This window comes from Guyanagaster necrorhizus (assembly GCF_019112545.1).
Source record: "Guyanagaster necrorhizus MCA 3950 unplaced genomic scaffold BT62scaffold_1, whole genome shotgun sequence".
NCBI classification, from domain to species: domain Eukaryota; kingdom Fungi; phylum Basidiomycota; class Agaricomycetes; order Agaricales; family Physalacriaceae; genus Guyanagaster; species Guyanagaster necrorhizus.
In genome coordinates this window covers 2,416,041-2,426,727 of record NW_025064880.1, presented here as the reverse complement: position 1 = coordinate 2,426,727, position 10,687 = coordinate 2,416,041, and the positions used below count along the sequence as shown (strand labels likewise).

Below are 10,687 nucleotides of genomic sequence, written 5' to 3'. Positions count from 1 at the left end.
ATGCGATAACGGCTATAAGTACAACATATGTATAAGTGCCATGTAGGAAGGACTCGCCCACTTCATGTATATGGAGTCCGACTATCTATCCTCGGATGAATGGGTGGGTTAAAGCTTCTCGAGGGGTGATCCTCCGCGAAGGATCCAATACTAAACACTTGTCAAGAAGATCAATGAAAGACACAAGTAGCTTGCTCTCGTCATCCTTCATTTTGACCGATGCTGGCGGCATGAGACGGGCGCGAAGATCGCGCGTGGGTTTTGAAATGTGGACTTTGCGCACAACATCCTGAAAAGGGCAGGATCAACGTTTTGGCTTGCCAAGGGGTGTGAAATACTACTAACCGTTCCTAAAATTCGGTCACGCTCAAGACTCTCAAAGCCTCCCATGTCATCGAAATAAACATCACCGAACTTCGCCTTCTTTATCATCTTGCTGTTAAATCGACCCTTCAGTTCCATCATAAGAAGCAGCATCTGATTATTTGATCTTCCGGGGAAAAGAATTTTGCCCGTGTATAGTTCATAAAGCGTGCAGCCCATGGACCAGATATCAAGAGCCGGATCATAGGGAATCCCGAGTACTAAAAGGACACCGGTAAGTCAGTTACCAGTAGATGTAAGAGAATTGCTCAACTGATTTCCGGAGCACGGTAGAATCGGCTAACGAGATAAGGAGTAATCTCGTTCTCGGAGGCATCAGACGCAGACCCAAGGTCGCAGAGTTTCAGAACAGTTTTCGCTTCATTCACCTAGCAAGACTAAGAAAAGGCCCACGAACATGAGAGAGAGAACCTACTAGAATATTGTCCGGTTTGATATCAGCATGCATTACGCCCACCTTCTTCAATAAAGCAAGTGCTAAGAATAATTGATGGGCATACGCCCGAACAGCCCGTATATTTAGACCCACGTCCTTGCCAAATCGTTTGACAACTTCGCGTAGATTCATACTAATGGACAGATAAATGAGTAAACGAATCATTCTGGGGATGAGTTTATGTCCACCTCAGGCTTTCGAAAACGAGACAGAGATGTCCTCGGTGTTCAAATGTTCGTTCTAGTCTGACGATATGTTTCTTGTCGTCAGGATCGGCTTGCATAAGTTTGTTGAGAATTTGAACTTCCTTGAGACCAGCCTTATACCTGCACATCGTGAGCGAATGACTACCAAGGAAAAGCCATAAACGTACATGGATTCCTGACATCGAACAATCTTGATTGCGACCTCTCTTCCAGCAGCATCTCCGCCACCCTGTAGTATTCGCGCACGAACGACGTTGGCAAACATTCCTTTACCAAGAGAAGAGAATACTTGATACCGTCCCCCGTCAAGCTGTTCAGCAAGGATGACAGAATAATAACCTTCTGAGTCGGCTGCAGAATCCAGAGTAGTCGTTATTAACGCCGGCACTGTGAGATTCTATGCGAAGGTGTTTAGTAGAATGAAAAGTAGGCAATTGGAAACTGACCATCTTCTTGACTTTCTTGACTTTTTCGGACTTTTTCTCGGCCGTAGCGACAGCAAACATATCATCGACATCTTCGTCTTCATCTTCTTCGTCATCGTCCTCCTCAACCTCCATAACTTCAGCTTCGATTGGAGCAGGACCAAACACACGCCTTTGCTCGTCTTCTCTACGATCTAGACTGGGATCATAATCACCCGCAGAAACCTGTACCGCGCCATCTAGTGTGGAATTCTCGGCTTGTGTCTTGCGCTGTGACGATTCCGCTTCATCATCCTTAGCGAGCTCGAAATCATGGCCCGGAGTCGGCGATGGCGACAGAGACGTGCGCTTGTTATCTTTTGATGCATGTCAGTATGAAAAATAAACCTTCTATTAGACACCACGCACCCGCCTTGGCGCCGTTACAATGCAAGGGCACATGGCTAAAACTGCTCGTTATATGATCAGAAACGGTTGAAGAAAGAGGCGGTTGGACCGCACTACTAATCTCCGGCGCAGGAGTACCATTGACACTCGTGTTCACGCTTGAACGTGCACGGATTGCGTCCCACTTGGCTAGACGAGCCTTTCGAGCCGCGTCAGGATCGTAGACGGTTTCCGTGAGGACTGGTATATCTAGTTGCATGTCCTGCAAAGGCTCAGAAGACGGGGCTGGAACTGGTGAAGAGACTGGAACTGGGCCTGGAACGGTAGGAGGGCTGTGACGCAGTGAGATCCTGAAAATGTTGATTAGATTACTGTACACTGAACCGTAAATCTCACGATACTCACTCGCCTTCCTCCAGCTCATTGCTCTCATGCCTCTCATTTACATTGCTTCTTGGTGAGCGGGATCGATATTGTGGAGGTGAATTATCATGTCGCTGGTCCTCTCTACGGTGACTGCGATCCCTGCCGTCGTGTCGACTAGAACTTCGTCGACTATGATCAGTATCTCGTCGGCGATGCCCATTGCTACCTCTGCGGCCACTACCGTTGGACGCAGAGTGCCCAGTCGAGGTCTTTAAGTGGACATCCCTCCAATCTCTTGTATCTTCTCTTGGTTTTTTATGCTCCCGATAGCTGGAATCCCTGCCTTCCCATGAACGCTTTGATCCTGAGGACATATTAGTCATATTCGTTCAAAACAATGGTTTTTACGGGGCACCGCACGATGAGAAAGAGAAAAAAGGAAAAGGTGAAAAATAACAGTGATAGTCGGAGTTGTAGTGAACGTCTTGCCTGTGTGACTCACCCGGTCCGTGCGGTGGCGATTAGTTGTGCTATGTTTGTCATTTAGTCCCGTGACCAAGCTGAACGTATTGGAAATTTAATGGTCCTTATATTATGTCCTCGCGAAACTCATATCTCATCTGTTATTTAAATAGTGTTGGCATGACCCCTGGTAGGCAGTCAAACAAGAGGTCAACAAACATTTGTCTGACCTCTACGACCGGGGGATTGGGGTCAGTGGGGATCAAGTTATTTTTGCTCTAAACGTGCCAAAGTTGAGTCGGTATTCCGTTACCGCAACTAGAATTGTTTGTTCCTTTTCTGAGTGATGGGTATTGGTTGTCGGACGACAGTCGATCTATTTCCCGGCTTTACTGAACCCAATTATCGTTCCGATGTGTGAGGCACACCTCTACTTCATAAAATTTCTTCGCAAATATACCTCGGTTTAAAACCTTTGACCGGAGAAATCCAAAAGAATGAACAATTTACTTGACTACAGCTGTTTCTTATCGCGTTCTTTGCCCTATTGTCTGCCTATCTGACCCATTTGACCGACCGGGGGGTCGGACCCGGTCAGCATCAAATACTTGACCTGATCCAACAATTTGCAGAATAATTTCCATTCTACCATGTTCTGTATATCATGACGCTCGACCTCGATACCTTTTGCACATGCAAAAGCCAGCTCTGGGCTCTCGGTCGTGCAGCGTATCCCGAAGTTCTGCCAGCAAAAGATCCTTCCCCCCCAGTATATCGTTCCTTCTGGATAAAACTGTTGAAGAAATCCAGGTATATGCAAAACCTTCTCAGAATCCTATGAACACAGGTTTCGATGGTATCGAAATTCATGGTGCGAACGAGTATTTGCTCGAGCAGTTCACGCACAGTGGGAACATCATGAACCATGTGGGGTTTCTGGTACAAGCCATGGATGCTCTTGTGAATATCTTCGAAGGTAGGCTTCTGCTGACACATATCTGCCTATAATTCTAATGTTCATTGTAGATATGGCAATGAAGGATCCCAAGCTAACCTTCACCTGAAATAAACATATCCTAGCTGCCGATGAGAAGAACGGCTTTCAGTCGACATTTCTTCGCAAACATGAGCCCTTGGCTTCGTCTGAAGGGACTGGTTGGATCCTAATCATGTCGGTAGCCCAGACAAAAGCATAACATTTCGCTGAATCTATCTATACGACAGAGAGACCTTTTACATTACCACTAATGCTGTGAAGAGTTATACAAATTACCCACTTGCCGCAGGCGCTTAGGCAAATGCAAACGATATAAAAGTGATCTATTTCAATGCATGGATCCTTGGATCAACTAAAGAGTCCTTTAGGTTTGAAGGCCTAATCCCGGCTGGAGTGACGAAATCTTAGTCCTGATTGCACCATTTCAAATTTGGCTATGATCTCGGTGACGAAATGTGACGAAATGTGAAGGGGAAAAAGGGTTGGTTCGTACCTTGGTCTATATGGGGTTGATGATGGATGATGGGAATACCAAATGGGGCTTATTTGTGACCAAGGAAGGGGAATTACGACAGATTTACCCTTTCACACCTCGAGGCAGACACGGTGTTCCACCACTGAGGGGTGAAATTCCTACGCTCACCTTTAAGGCAATCACTCACGACCGTCAAAAGGCCAGCGCGAAAATGCATATTTCCCCAGTCCATTCGCTCCCGTCTTCGACTTGTACGAGTCTACAGTCTCTCAGAATTCGTATACACCTCTTTCCTCGCTAAAACACGCGTTCCAATGGCCCCAACTTGCACTACCACTACTCGTCGATCTCGGCCCTTGTCTAACCAAGTGCCAGTTCTGTGCGATGGTGAGTCTATCAGTAGTGACGAGTTGGTACGCTTCATTGATTCATTATATCTTATAGAACAAGGCTGGAACGCTGCCGACTTGTTGATGTACTCTGGTAGTCCAGTATCCGAAGTCTATTCACCAGCATCGTCGGTCTCTTCCCCTTCTTCGACTCAATCTGACACCCCTCCCCCTCGTCGCCACACTCCCTCGCATCGCCGTATGCCCGGACACGTACCCCGTCCCCCCAATGCCTTCATGATCTTCCGCTCCCACTACTGGCGCGACAACAAAGATACTATACCCGAACGTGACCACCGCGAGATTAGCCGGACCTGTGGTGAACTCTGGAAAGCCTTGTCGTCTGAAGAGCAGCAAATTTACCGAGACTTGGCCAACGACGCCAAGAAGGATCACCGCGCGAAGTATCCCAACTACAAATTTACGCCGGTGTCGCGACAGAAAAAGACGAGGAAGAGAGTGGATCGGTATCCTCGTATCATAGAGGGCGCCGGGTTCGAAATGTTAATTGGAGGGGGAACTAATGGGATGGAGCTGGAGAGGGCAGTGGAGATGAATGATACTATACGCGGGACCCCTTCTCCCTCAGCTATCGCCAACGAAGACCAAATCGCTATCTCGATGCTCCAGTTTTCTGCTTCTGGCTATCAAGAAGAGTTCATCTGCGGTGAGGAAGAAATTCTCGTCCCCACCTCAGGCTGCGACGTTCCATCACTCGTCCTAGACACTCCCAACCTAGAAATGGTGCGTCGATTCTTTTTCCGCTACAATAATTTTTCACTAATTCCCTACCTTTAGGCGGACCACCTCCCACAGCTCCCCAACTATGCCCGCATCGATCCTCAATTCGGAGTCAAGGCGGATGTGGATATTAGCAGCCACTTTTGGTTTGCGGCCACAGGTGAAAGCCTTGACCCGTTTCCAGCTATCATCACAGCGCCGATGGCCGACTTATTTCAGGCCTTTCCTCCCTACGACGAGCACCACGGTTCGGACATGTTTGATATCAATTCCATTGCCAGTTTTAATGATGCGACGTACATTTAACTCGACTGGCGACTTATAACTAATGCAATACCCTTCACTATATGTATAACATTTACTCTCCGAATCATGCATTTCGCAGTATTTATACACGACTTCTGAAAATGTCTCTTTTTTACTATGATAATTGTCGAAGTTTAGTACGTTTCGCTAATGATCAGATCCTCGTACATTGTATACGCTCTTTCGCAGGTATAAAACTTTCTACATAATATCAACCTAGTACTAGTAACTAATTCGGATATGAGTATCTAATTTGTCTCAGAATGAGTGTAGAAGTCGTAGCAAACCCAACTATCGAGTTCTCCGTATGATGGACGGTGTAGAATCTCTCCAGGAAAGCATAACCGCTGATGAATTCGAGGTCTTCGGGAATATCTCGTCCAAGTTCATTAACAATAAGATAGATACCACCAGTGTCGCCTCCGATAGCGAACGAGGCCAGATTTGAGCATTCGGTGTCAGCTCATAAGTTATCTACGGGCAAATTTCAATACGTATCAGATCAGAGTTAAGCAATACTAACGCTGTTGATACGAAAGTAGAGACTCGAAAGATTGGAGTATTGAGATGAGGAGATACGAAGAAGACCTGTAGCGCTGTCTATTGTTGCTCCGGCCCGGGTGGCTGACTGCCAGTGGTATTTCTCGAATGCATCAGAAGCGAGGTATACCAGGGTTGTCCCTATGTATATCTGACCGTCAAAACGTGGATAGACCATAAGTATATCATTGCATTCACCGGTGTCGACGATACCAGCAGCTGATGAGAAAATGGCAGTTGTATTATCATAGGAAATGGACTGGTCAACACACCAGTACTCGCTTGCCGGCGAAGTTGTTGTTATCGGGCATCTTGGATACGTCGATCCCGCCATAAATTGTCAATTGTCAAAATTCAGCATATCATATAAAAGCCACGAACCCTACGAAAGCTCGCCGTTGACGTTGTCGAGCTGCTGTATAGGTGCAAGGTATATACCAACCATATTGTTCATGATAGCTTTCTGACTATAGAGATTGTCGGTGACAGTAGGTATGAGTGTCGTTCTATGGAATAGATTCCCTGGAATAAGCTTCACGAGGCTCACGATGGTGACGGCCGCATTATTGATGCCTTGGTTGATTACTCCGCTCTCCCCGGAACTCCTTGCACCGTTTTCACGCGCAAATAGTGCAGCTGATCGCGTTGAAGAGCGTTCGGCATGTTATGTAAGGACTTCTCATTTATGTTACGTGGCTGTGCGATAGGCTCTACCTTTCGCATCCATCTTCCAGTTCTTCTTGCCTTTTTTTTCCTTGGGACGTACATTATGTCTAGTCTGTCTACAATAACGATTGACCTGGTATTCCTGCCTGTCAGCCTTAACAACCAGAAAGCTCATCTATTCAGGTCCTAGACCGATCAACGACGAAGGATGTCCTTCGCGCAATGCTACACTCAATATTATTCCATAGGTTATTTGGCATCGTAAAGCCGCAAACGTTTGAAGTCCTTGATGTGACGATGGTGTGCAACCTCTCGGTCCCGTCTCCTTGAAGCTCACAGTCGATTCACCAGCCGGGAGTATCAGACCCGGAAGTCGAACAGATGGTACACGAAAAGGTGGACTTGTTTTGGAAGAGCATCGAAAACGGTGGAAGTAAACGGGGCCAGGTGTGTAGTCCGCGTCTTTGATTGCTAGTGGGACTGATGTTAGCGAATTCGGAGATATTGGTAACATTTTCGGAGAAACGGCAGAAGAAGGGATGGTTCGTATACAGCGGTGGAGAGGAGGACGTTCCTTGGGAACAATGGTGCCATTCTTCCTGCGAATCCTTCTCCCCATTTGGGCTGATCGTTGTGTGAAGGGTAATCAATGCAGAAATTCGACAACCGCTTGATAGAGGTGGGGGCCCCGTTTTGCCTCCCTCTGCTCGTGTGTCCTGATTATATATATACGACAATAGACAGACTCACTTTCGACTCGACGTTAGCAGCAACACTAACGAAATCAATACAGACCATGCTCACGCATACATCATCGGAAAGAGGCCGTTCCGTTGTACCTCCCATCACACACAACGGGATATCTCCCTTTCCATTCAAACTGGCTGTCAAGATAAGCGGCATAGAAATTTTCTGACGGGGTTGCCACTCGATACGTACTGTTTATCCGTGAGTTGCGAGTTCTCTTACACATTCCGAAAGAGATGCTGATACGTACATGCCTCTAGCTCTTCCCTCTGGCCATACCGTAGAGTCCTTATAAAATGTAACAACCCGTACAACCCAACAATACGACCAACCGACGCCTGCTTGCATCCCACGCGGCATATAATAATCTTGGTACTATCTCCATGCTTTATCATTTTCGCTTCATGACTGATACCGCAAATGCAGTTACTAGCAATTGATATGATATCTTCTGCTTGTCGTCTGTACATACTACGTCGCCCTCCGATTCGTATCTCCAGAAAAGCAAACTATAAGCTCGCAGCAATGACCCTACTCTCTTTGCGTTCCGTAAACAATGTCGACAGACGCAACATACATGGGTGGTGACATCCCGCGCAACATCAGATCTGCCAATACGCCTAGTCTTACCAAGCTGGAAGTTGTAGAGGTCATACCCAATTATCGATGCTACTTGCCTTGCCCAAGACTCATCTTGGATATATTGTTTGAGAGATGAAGCCGAAAGAGTTCCTTCCGAGACTAGCATCTCTAGAGACCACCTTGCTACAATGACAGAGGCGGAGCTGCAAACGTGCAACAAAGTATGCTGATTGTTGGCTTAGCAACCCTATTGACTGGCTTGTAGATTTTGGATGAAGCAGACTGGGATATATATTGAATGGAGCAGGGCATTCGGACCTGCTCTGGCTACGAAGCGATAATATCCCGGATGTTCTTCGTGTTTGCTTGAATGACTAACATCAAGGCGTTCTCTGAAGAGTACGATTCGCCAGTATGCGGATAGGAGCTGTTAGACTTGCACTTCCTGGGTCTAATTCTATCTATACGTGGAAAAAAGTTGCACGTTTGACCGTCACAACCGGTGAGCGATTTTTTGGTGATTTCTAAAGAGCAAGATTTTTGACGAGATCTTGCTAGTTTTGTAGGGATCGAGTAAAAATAGCTTCAAGGTATCGACGTCGAAAATTGCGATTCAGACGGCTCCTACTAAACGAAGTGCTTCGCCTGTGGTGACGGGAGCTGGTTTCCTCCCTGGTACACTTCCATTCTACGCATGCTACTCACGCTACTTCCGACTCTGAACGTTTGTGCATGTGTGGTCGTATGGTTGTTGCTGGAAAATGACAACTGGGCGGTACGGTGTACCGCCTTGTGCCGGCAGGGACTCTCTCCCTCATGCTTTTCTTCGAATTCGAACTTTGATCCGGCTTTTGATGCCTGAGATCCTGATGATATCAATTCGAAATTCAAATTAACTGGAGCATGCAATTAACGGAGAGGTACAGGGCTTTGCATCGCACGTAGAAGGTCAAGAACTCGAGACTGGCAGCAGACAAAATGAGGTTGCATGATAACCCGATTCTCTTTTCAAGAACGACTTGCCGCATTTTCTATATCAAGACTTTTGCACCGAAGGAGTACCACCATAATCTCATACCCACGTACAGTCAGCGCCTTTGCTTTTTGGGTGTTACTTCGATGTCTGATGTCTCGACAGAGGTCGGATGTCGACGACTCATTGTCAATGGTTTCTATCTCGAGTCGCTGCATCGCCCGAACATGTGACTCAATTGGGATGGTATTGATACCGTAGTCGGAGACGACATCATTACAAAGAAAGGTACGCAGTTTCCAATCGGCCCGCCATCTCTCATCTTCTATTATGAAGGCGAGAAATTCCCATTCGATGTTATCATTCTGTCCACGGGGTTCGTCACAGTATGCATCTAGTCTTTCAGGTTCAGGTCATAGCTCAATACAGAAAATATCTGTAGGATGACTATCCCCTCCATGTCAGTGGCACCGAGCAGACTGTCAAAGAATACTATACTTCTAAAGGCGGTCAGACTGCATACCGTGGTACCACAATTCCCGGATTTCCCAGTTTCTATATCATGGGAGGTTCGGTCATTTTCTCTTGCCATAAATAAACTGCATGAAATGAATTGGTGTCCAGGTCCAAACACAGTGACGGGTCATATTTGTTGTTTTTACCGAAGAGGTCCAGGTGCTGTCAGCTTTCTTTCAGGTTTCCTTCCTGGTCACAATTCGGTTTTCAGGCTAATTATGCCATGAATTTGGTAGCGCCGGTCATAGAAGGGCTTGTGTCGTCTTTCACAGTCAAACACCAGCCCACGGATGACTGGAACACCAAGATTCAGGCTCGTCTGCTCGTTCCGTCTTCCCCGATTGCCTTTCGGGGTATCGAAGCGGGAAGAACGAGAAGGTTACAGTCATATTCCCTGGTGGCGCACCACTGTTTTGGTGGTGGATGCGGAAGACATACTTTGAGCACTATGATGCCGTCGCGACACAGGACTGGTATAAGCAAGTAAAGCGAGAGAGACGCATGAAGCTGACTAAGGTGATGGTGATGAGATTGTTGGTTACAGTACTTGGAGTGTGGTTCGCGCATGAAATTGGGAGGACTGGATCAATTCTGGAGTGGTAAATGAAGCGCGAGAGGTTGTTATCCCTCTTTTTTTGTATATTGGCATGTGTTGATTGCCTTCAAGGAAATTCTGTCCAAACTTGAGGAGCTCGCTAGTTTTAGGGAATTCTAAGCGGCATATATATCGACGGTATCATGAATTACTCTACTTAATTCAATCTAACATAACATTTTTGAGAGCATCGATGCGATTATTACCACTGTCTTTTGTTAGTGCTATCACTTCCTGGTATTAACTGCCCGTCGCATCCATTGACAATGAGTGGTATATAAGATGGTATCGAATACAAGTTGATCGAATGTTGTGCATTCATGTCGCTCGCCTTACCATACGGTGGCACACCACACCAACCTGGACAGAGCCATACTTTGTCCAAGACGGTCGGCCAAACATCATCAAAGTGGCAAGAACAAAGACAAGGGCGCTTTGGCCAGCGGCATGTATAAAAGGCTCGGTCATTCTTTCATTCACCTCTGCCGTTCAGA

At 46.7% G+C, this 10,687-nt stretch overlaps 6 protein-coding genes across 6 annotated transcripts; 3 read left to right on the top strand and 3 right to left on the bottom strand.

The window, feature by feature from the left end:
* Positions 1–85: 85 nt before the first annotated feature.
* BT62DRAFT_977591 (kinase-like protein) lies at positions 86–2,587 on the bottom strand (the record flags this gene model as incomplete). Its single annotated transcript, XM_043189288.1, has 9 exons — positions 86–289; positions 346–584; positions 638–752; positions 800–953; positions 1,009–1,146; positions 1,194–1,423; positions 1,473–1,807; positions 1,860–2,188; positions 2,244–2,587. The coding sequence occupies 9 exons, from the start codon at positions 2,585–2,587 to the stop codon at positions 86–88; spliced, it is 2,088 nt and encodes a 695-aa protein (XP_043046687.1).
* A 743-nt stretch (positions 2,588–3,330) lies between these two features.
* BT62DRAFT_915473 (uncharacterized protein) lies at positions 3,331–3,730 on the top strand (the record flags this gene model as incomplete). The annotated part of the gene is made up of 3 exons (XM_043183939.1): positions 3,331–3,435; positions 3,477–3,642; positions 3,693–3,730. The coding sequence occupies 3 exons, from the start codon at positions 3,331–3,333 to the stop codon at positions 3,728–3,730; spliced, it is 309 nt and encodes a 102-aa protein (XP_043046686.1).
* Positions 3,731–4,740: 1,010 nt separating this feature from the next.
* BT62DRAFT_835498 (high mobility group box) lies at positions 4,741–4,986 on the top strand (the record flags this gene model as incomplete). Its single annotated transcript, XM_043182424.1, has 1 exon — positions 4,741–4,986. A coding segment is annotated over one exon (246 nt), but the record flags the coding sequence as incomplete, so codon positions are not given.
* A 748-nt stretch (positions 4,987–5,734) lies between these two features.
* BT62DRAFT_1070842 (uncharacterized protein) lies at positions 5,735–6,664 on the bottom strand. The gene is made up of 4 exons (XM_043178694.1): positions 6,501–6,664; positions 6,313–6,425; positions 6,098–6,255; positions 5,735–6,048 (listed from the first exon to the last, which is right to left on the bottom strand). The coding sequence occupies exons 1-4, from the start codon at positions 6,566–6,568 to the stop codon at positions 5,866–5,868; spliced, it is 522 nt and encodes a 173-aa protein (XP_043046684.1). The 5' UTR covers positions 6,569–6,664; the 3' UTR covers positions 5,735–5,865.
* A 219-nt stretch (positions 6,665–6,883) lies between these two features.
* On the top strand, positions 6,884–7,696 carry BT62DRAFT_977590 (DUF1649-domain-containing protein; the record flags this gene model as incomplete). The annotated part of the gene is made up of 6 exons (XM_043189287.1): positions 6,884–6,916; positions 6,964–7,080; positions 7,132–7,227; positions 7,282–7,367; positions 7,422–7,459; positions 7,521–7,696. 6 exons carry the CDS (start codon positions 6,884–6,886, stop codon positions 7,694–7,696), a joined length of 546 nt encoding a protein of 181 aa, XP_043046683.1.
* A 1,040-nt stretch (positions 7,697–8,736) lies between these two features.
* Positions 8,737–10,272, bottom strand: BT62DRAFT_1070840 (uncharacterized protein; the record flags this gene model as incomplete). The annotated part of the gene is made up of 4 exons (XM_043178693.1): positions 9,879–10,272; positions 9,196–9,476; positions 9,024–9,140; positions 8,737–8,967 (listed from the first exon to the last, which is right to left on the bottom strand). The coding sequence occupies exons 1-4, from the start codon at positions 9,985–9,987 to the stop codon at positions 8,737–8,739; spliced, it is 738 nt and encodes a 245-aa protein (XP_043046682.1). The 5' UTR covers positions 9,988–10,272.
* Between the last annotated feature and the right edge of the window lie 415 nt (positions 10,273–10,687).

What these genes read in the sequence shown, in the direction of transcription:
- BT62DRAFT_1070842 (XM_043178694.1), bottom strand. Translation starts at nt 6,568, where the DNA reads ATGAACAATATGGTTGGTATATACCTTGCACCTATACAGCAGCTCGAC. An exon ending in TGCTGGTATCGTCGACACCG is followed by an intron (nt 6,256 to 6,312) that starts GTGAATGCAATG and finishes AGATATACATAG; the next exon opens with GGACAACCCTGGTATACCTC. An exon ending in TCTACTTTCGTATCAACAGC is followed by an intron (nt 6,049 to 6,097) that starts GTTAGTATTGCT and finishes ATTTGCCCGTAG; the next exon opens with ATAACTTATGAGCTGACACC.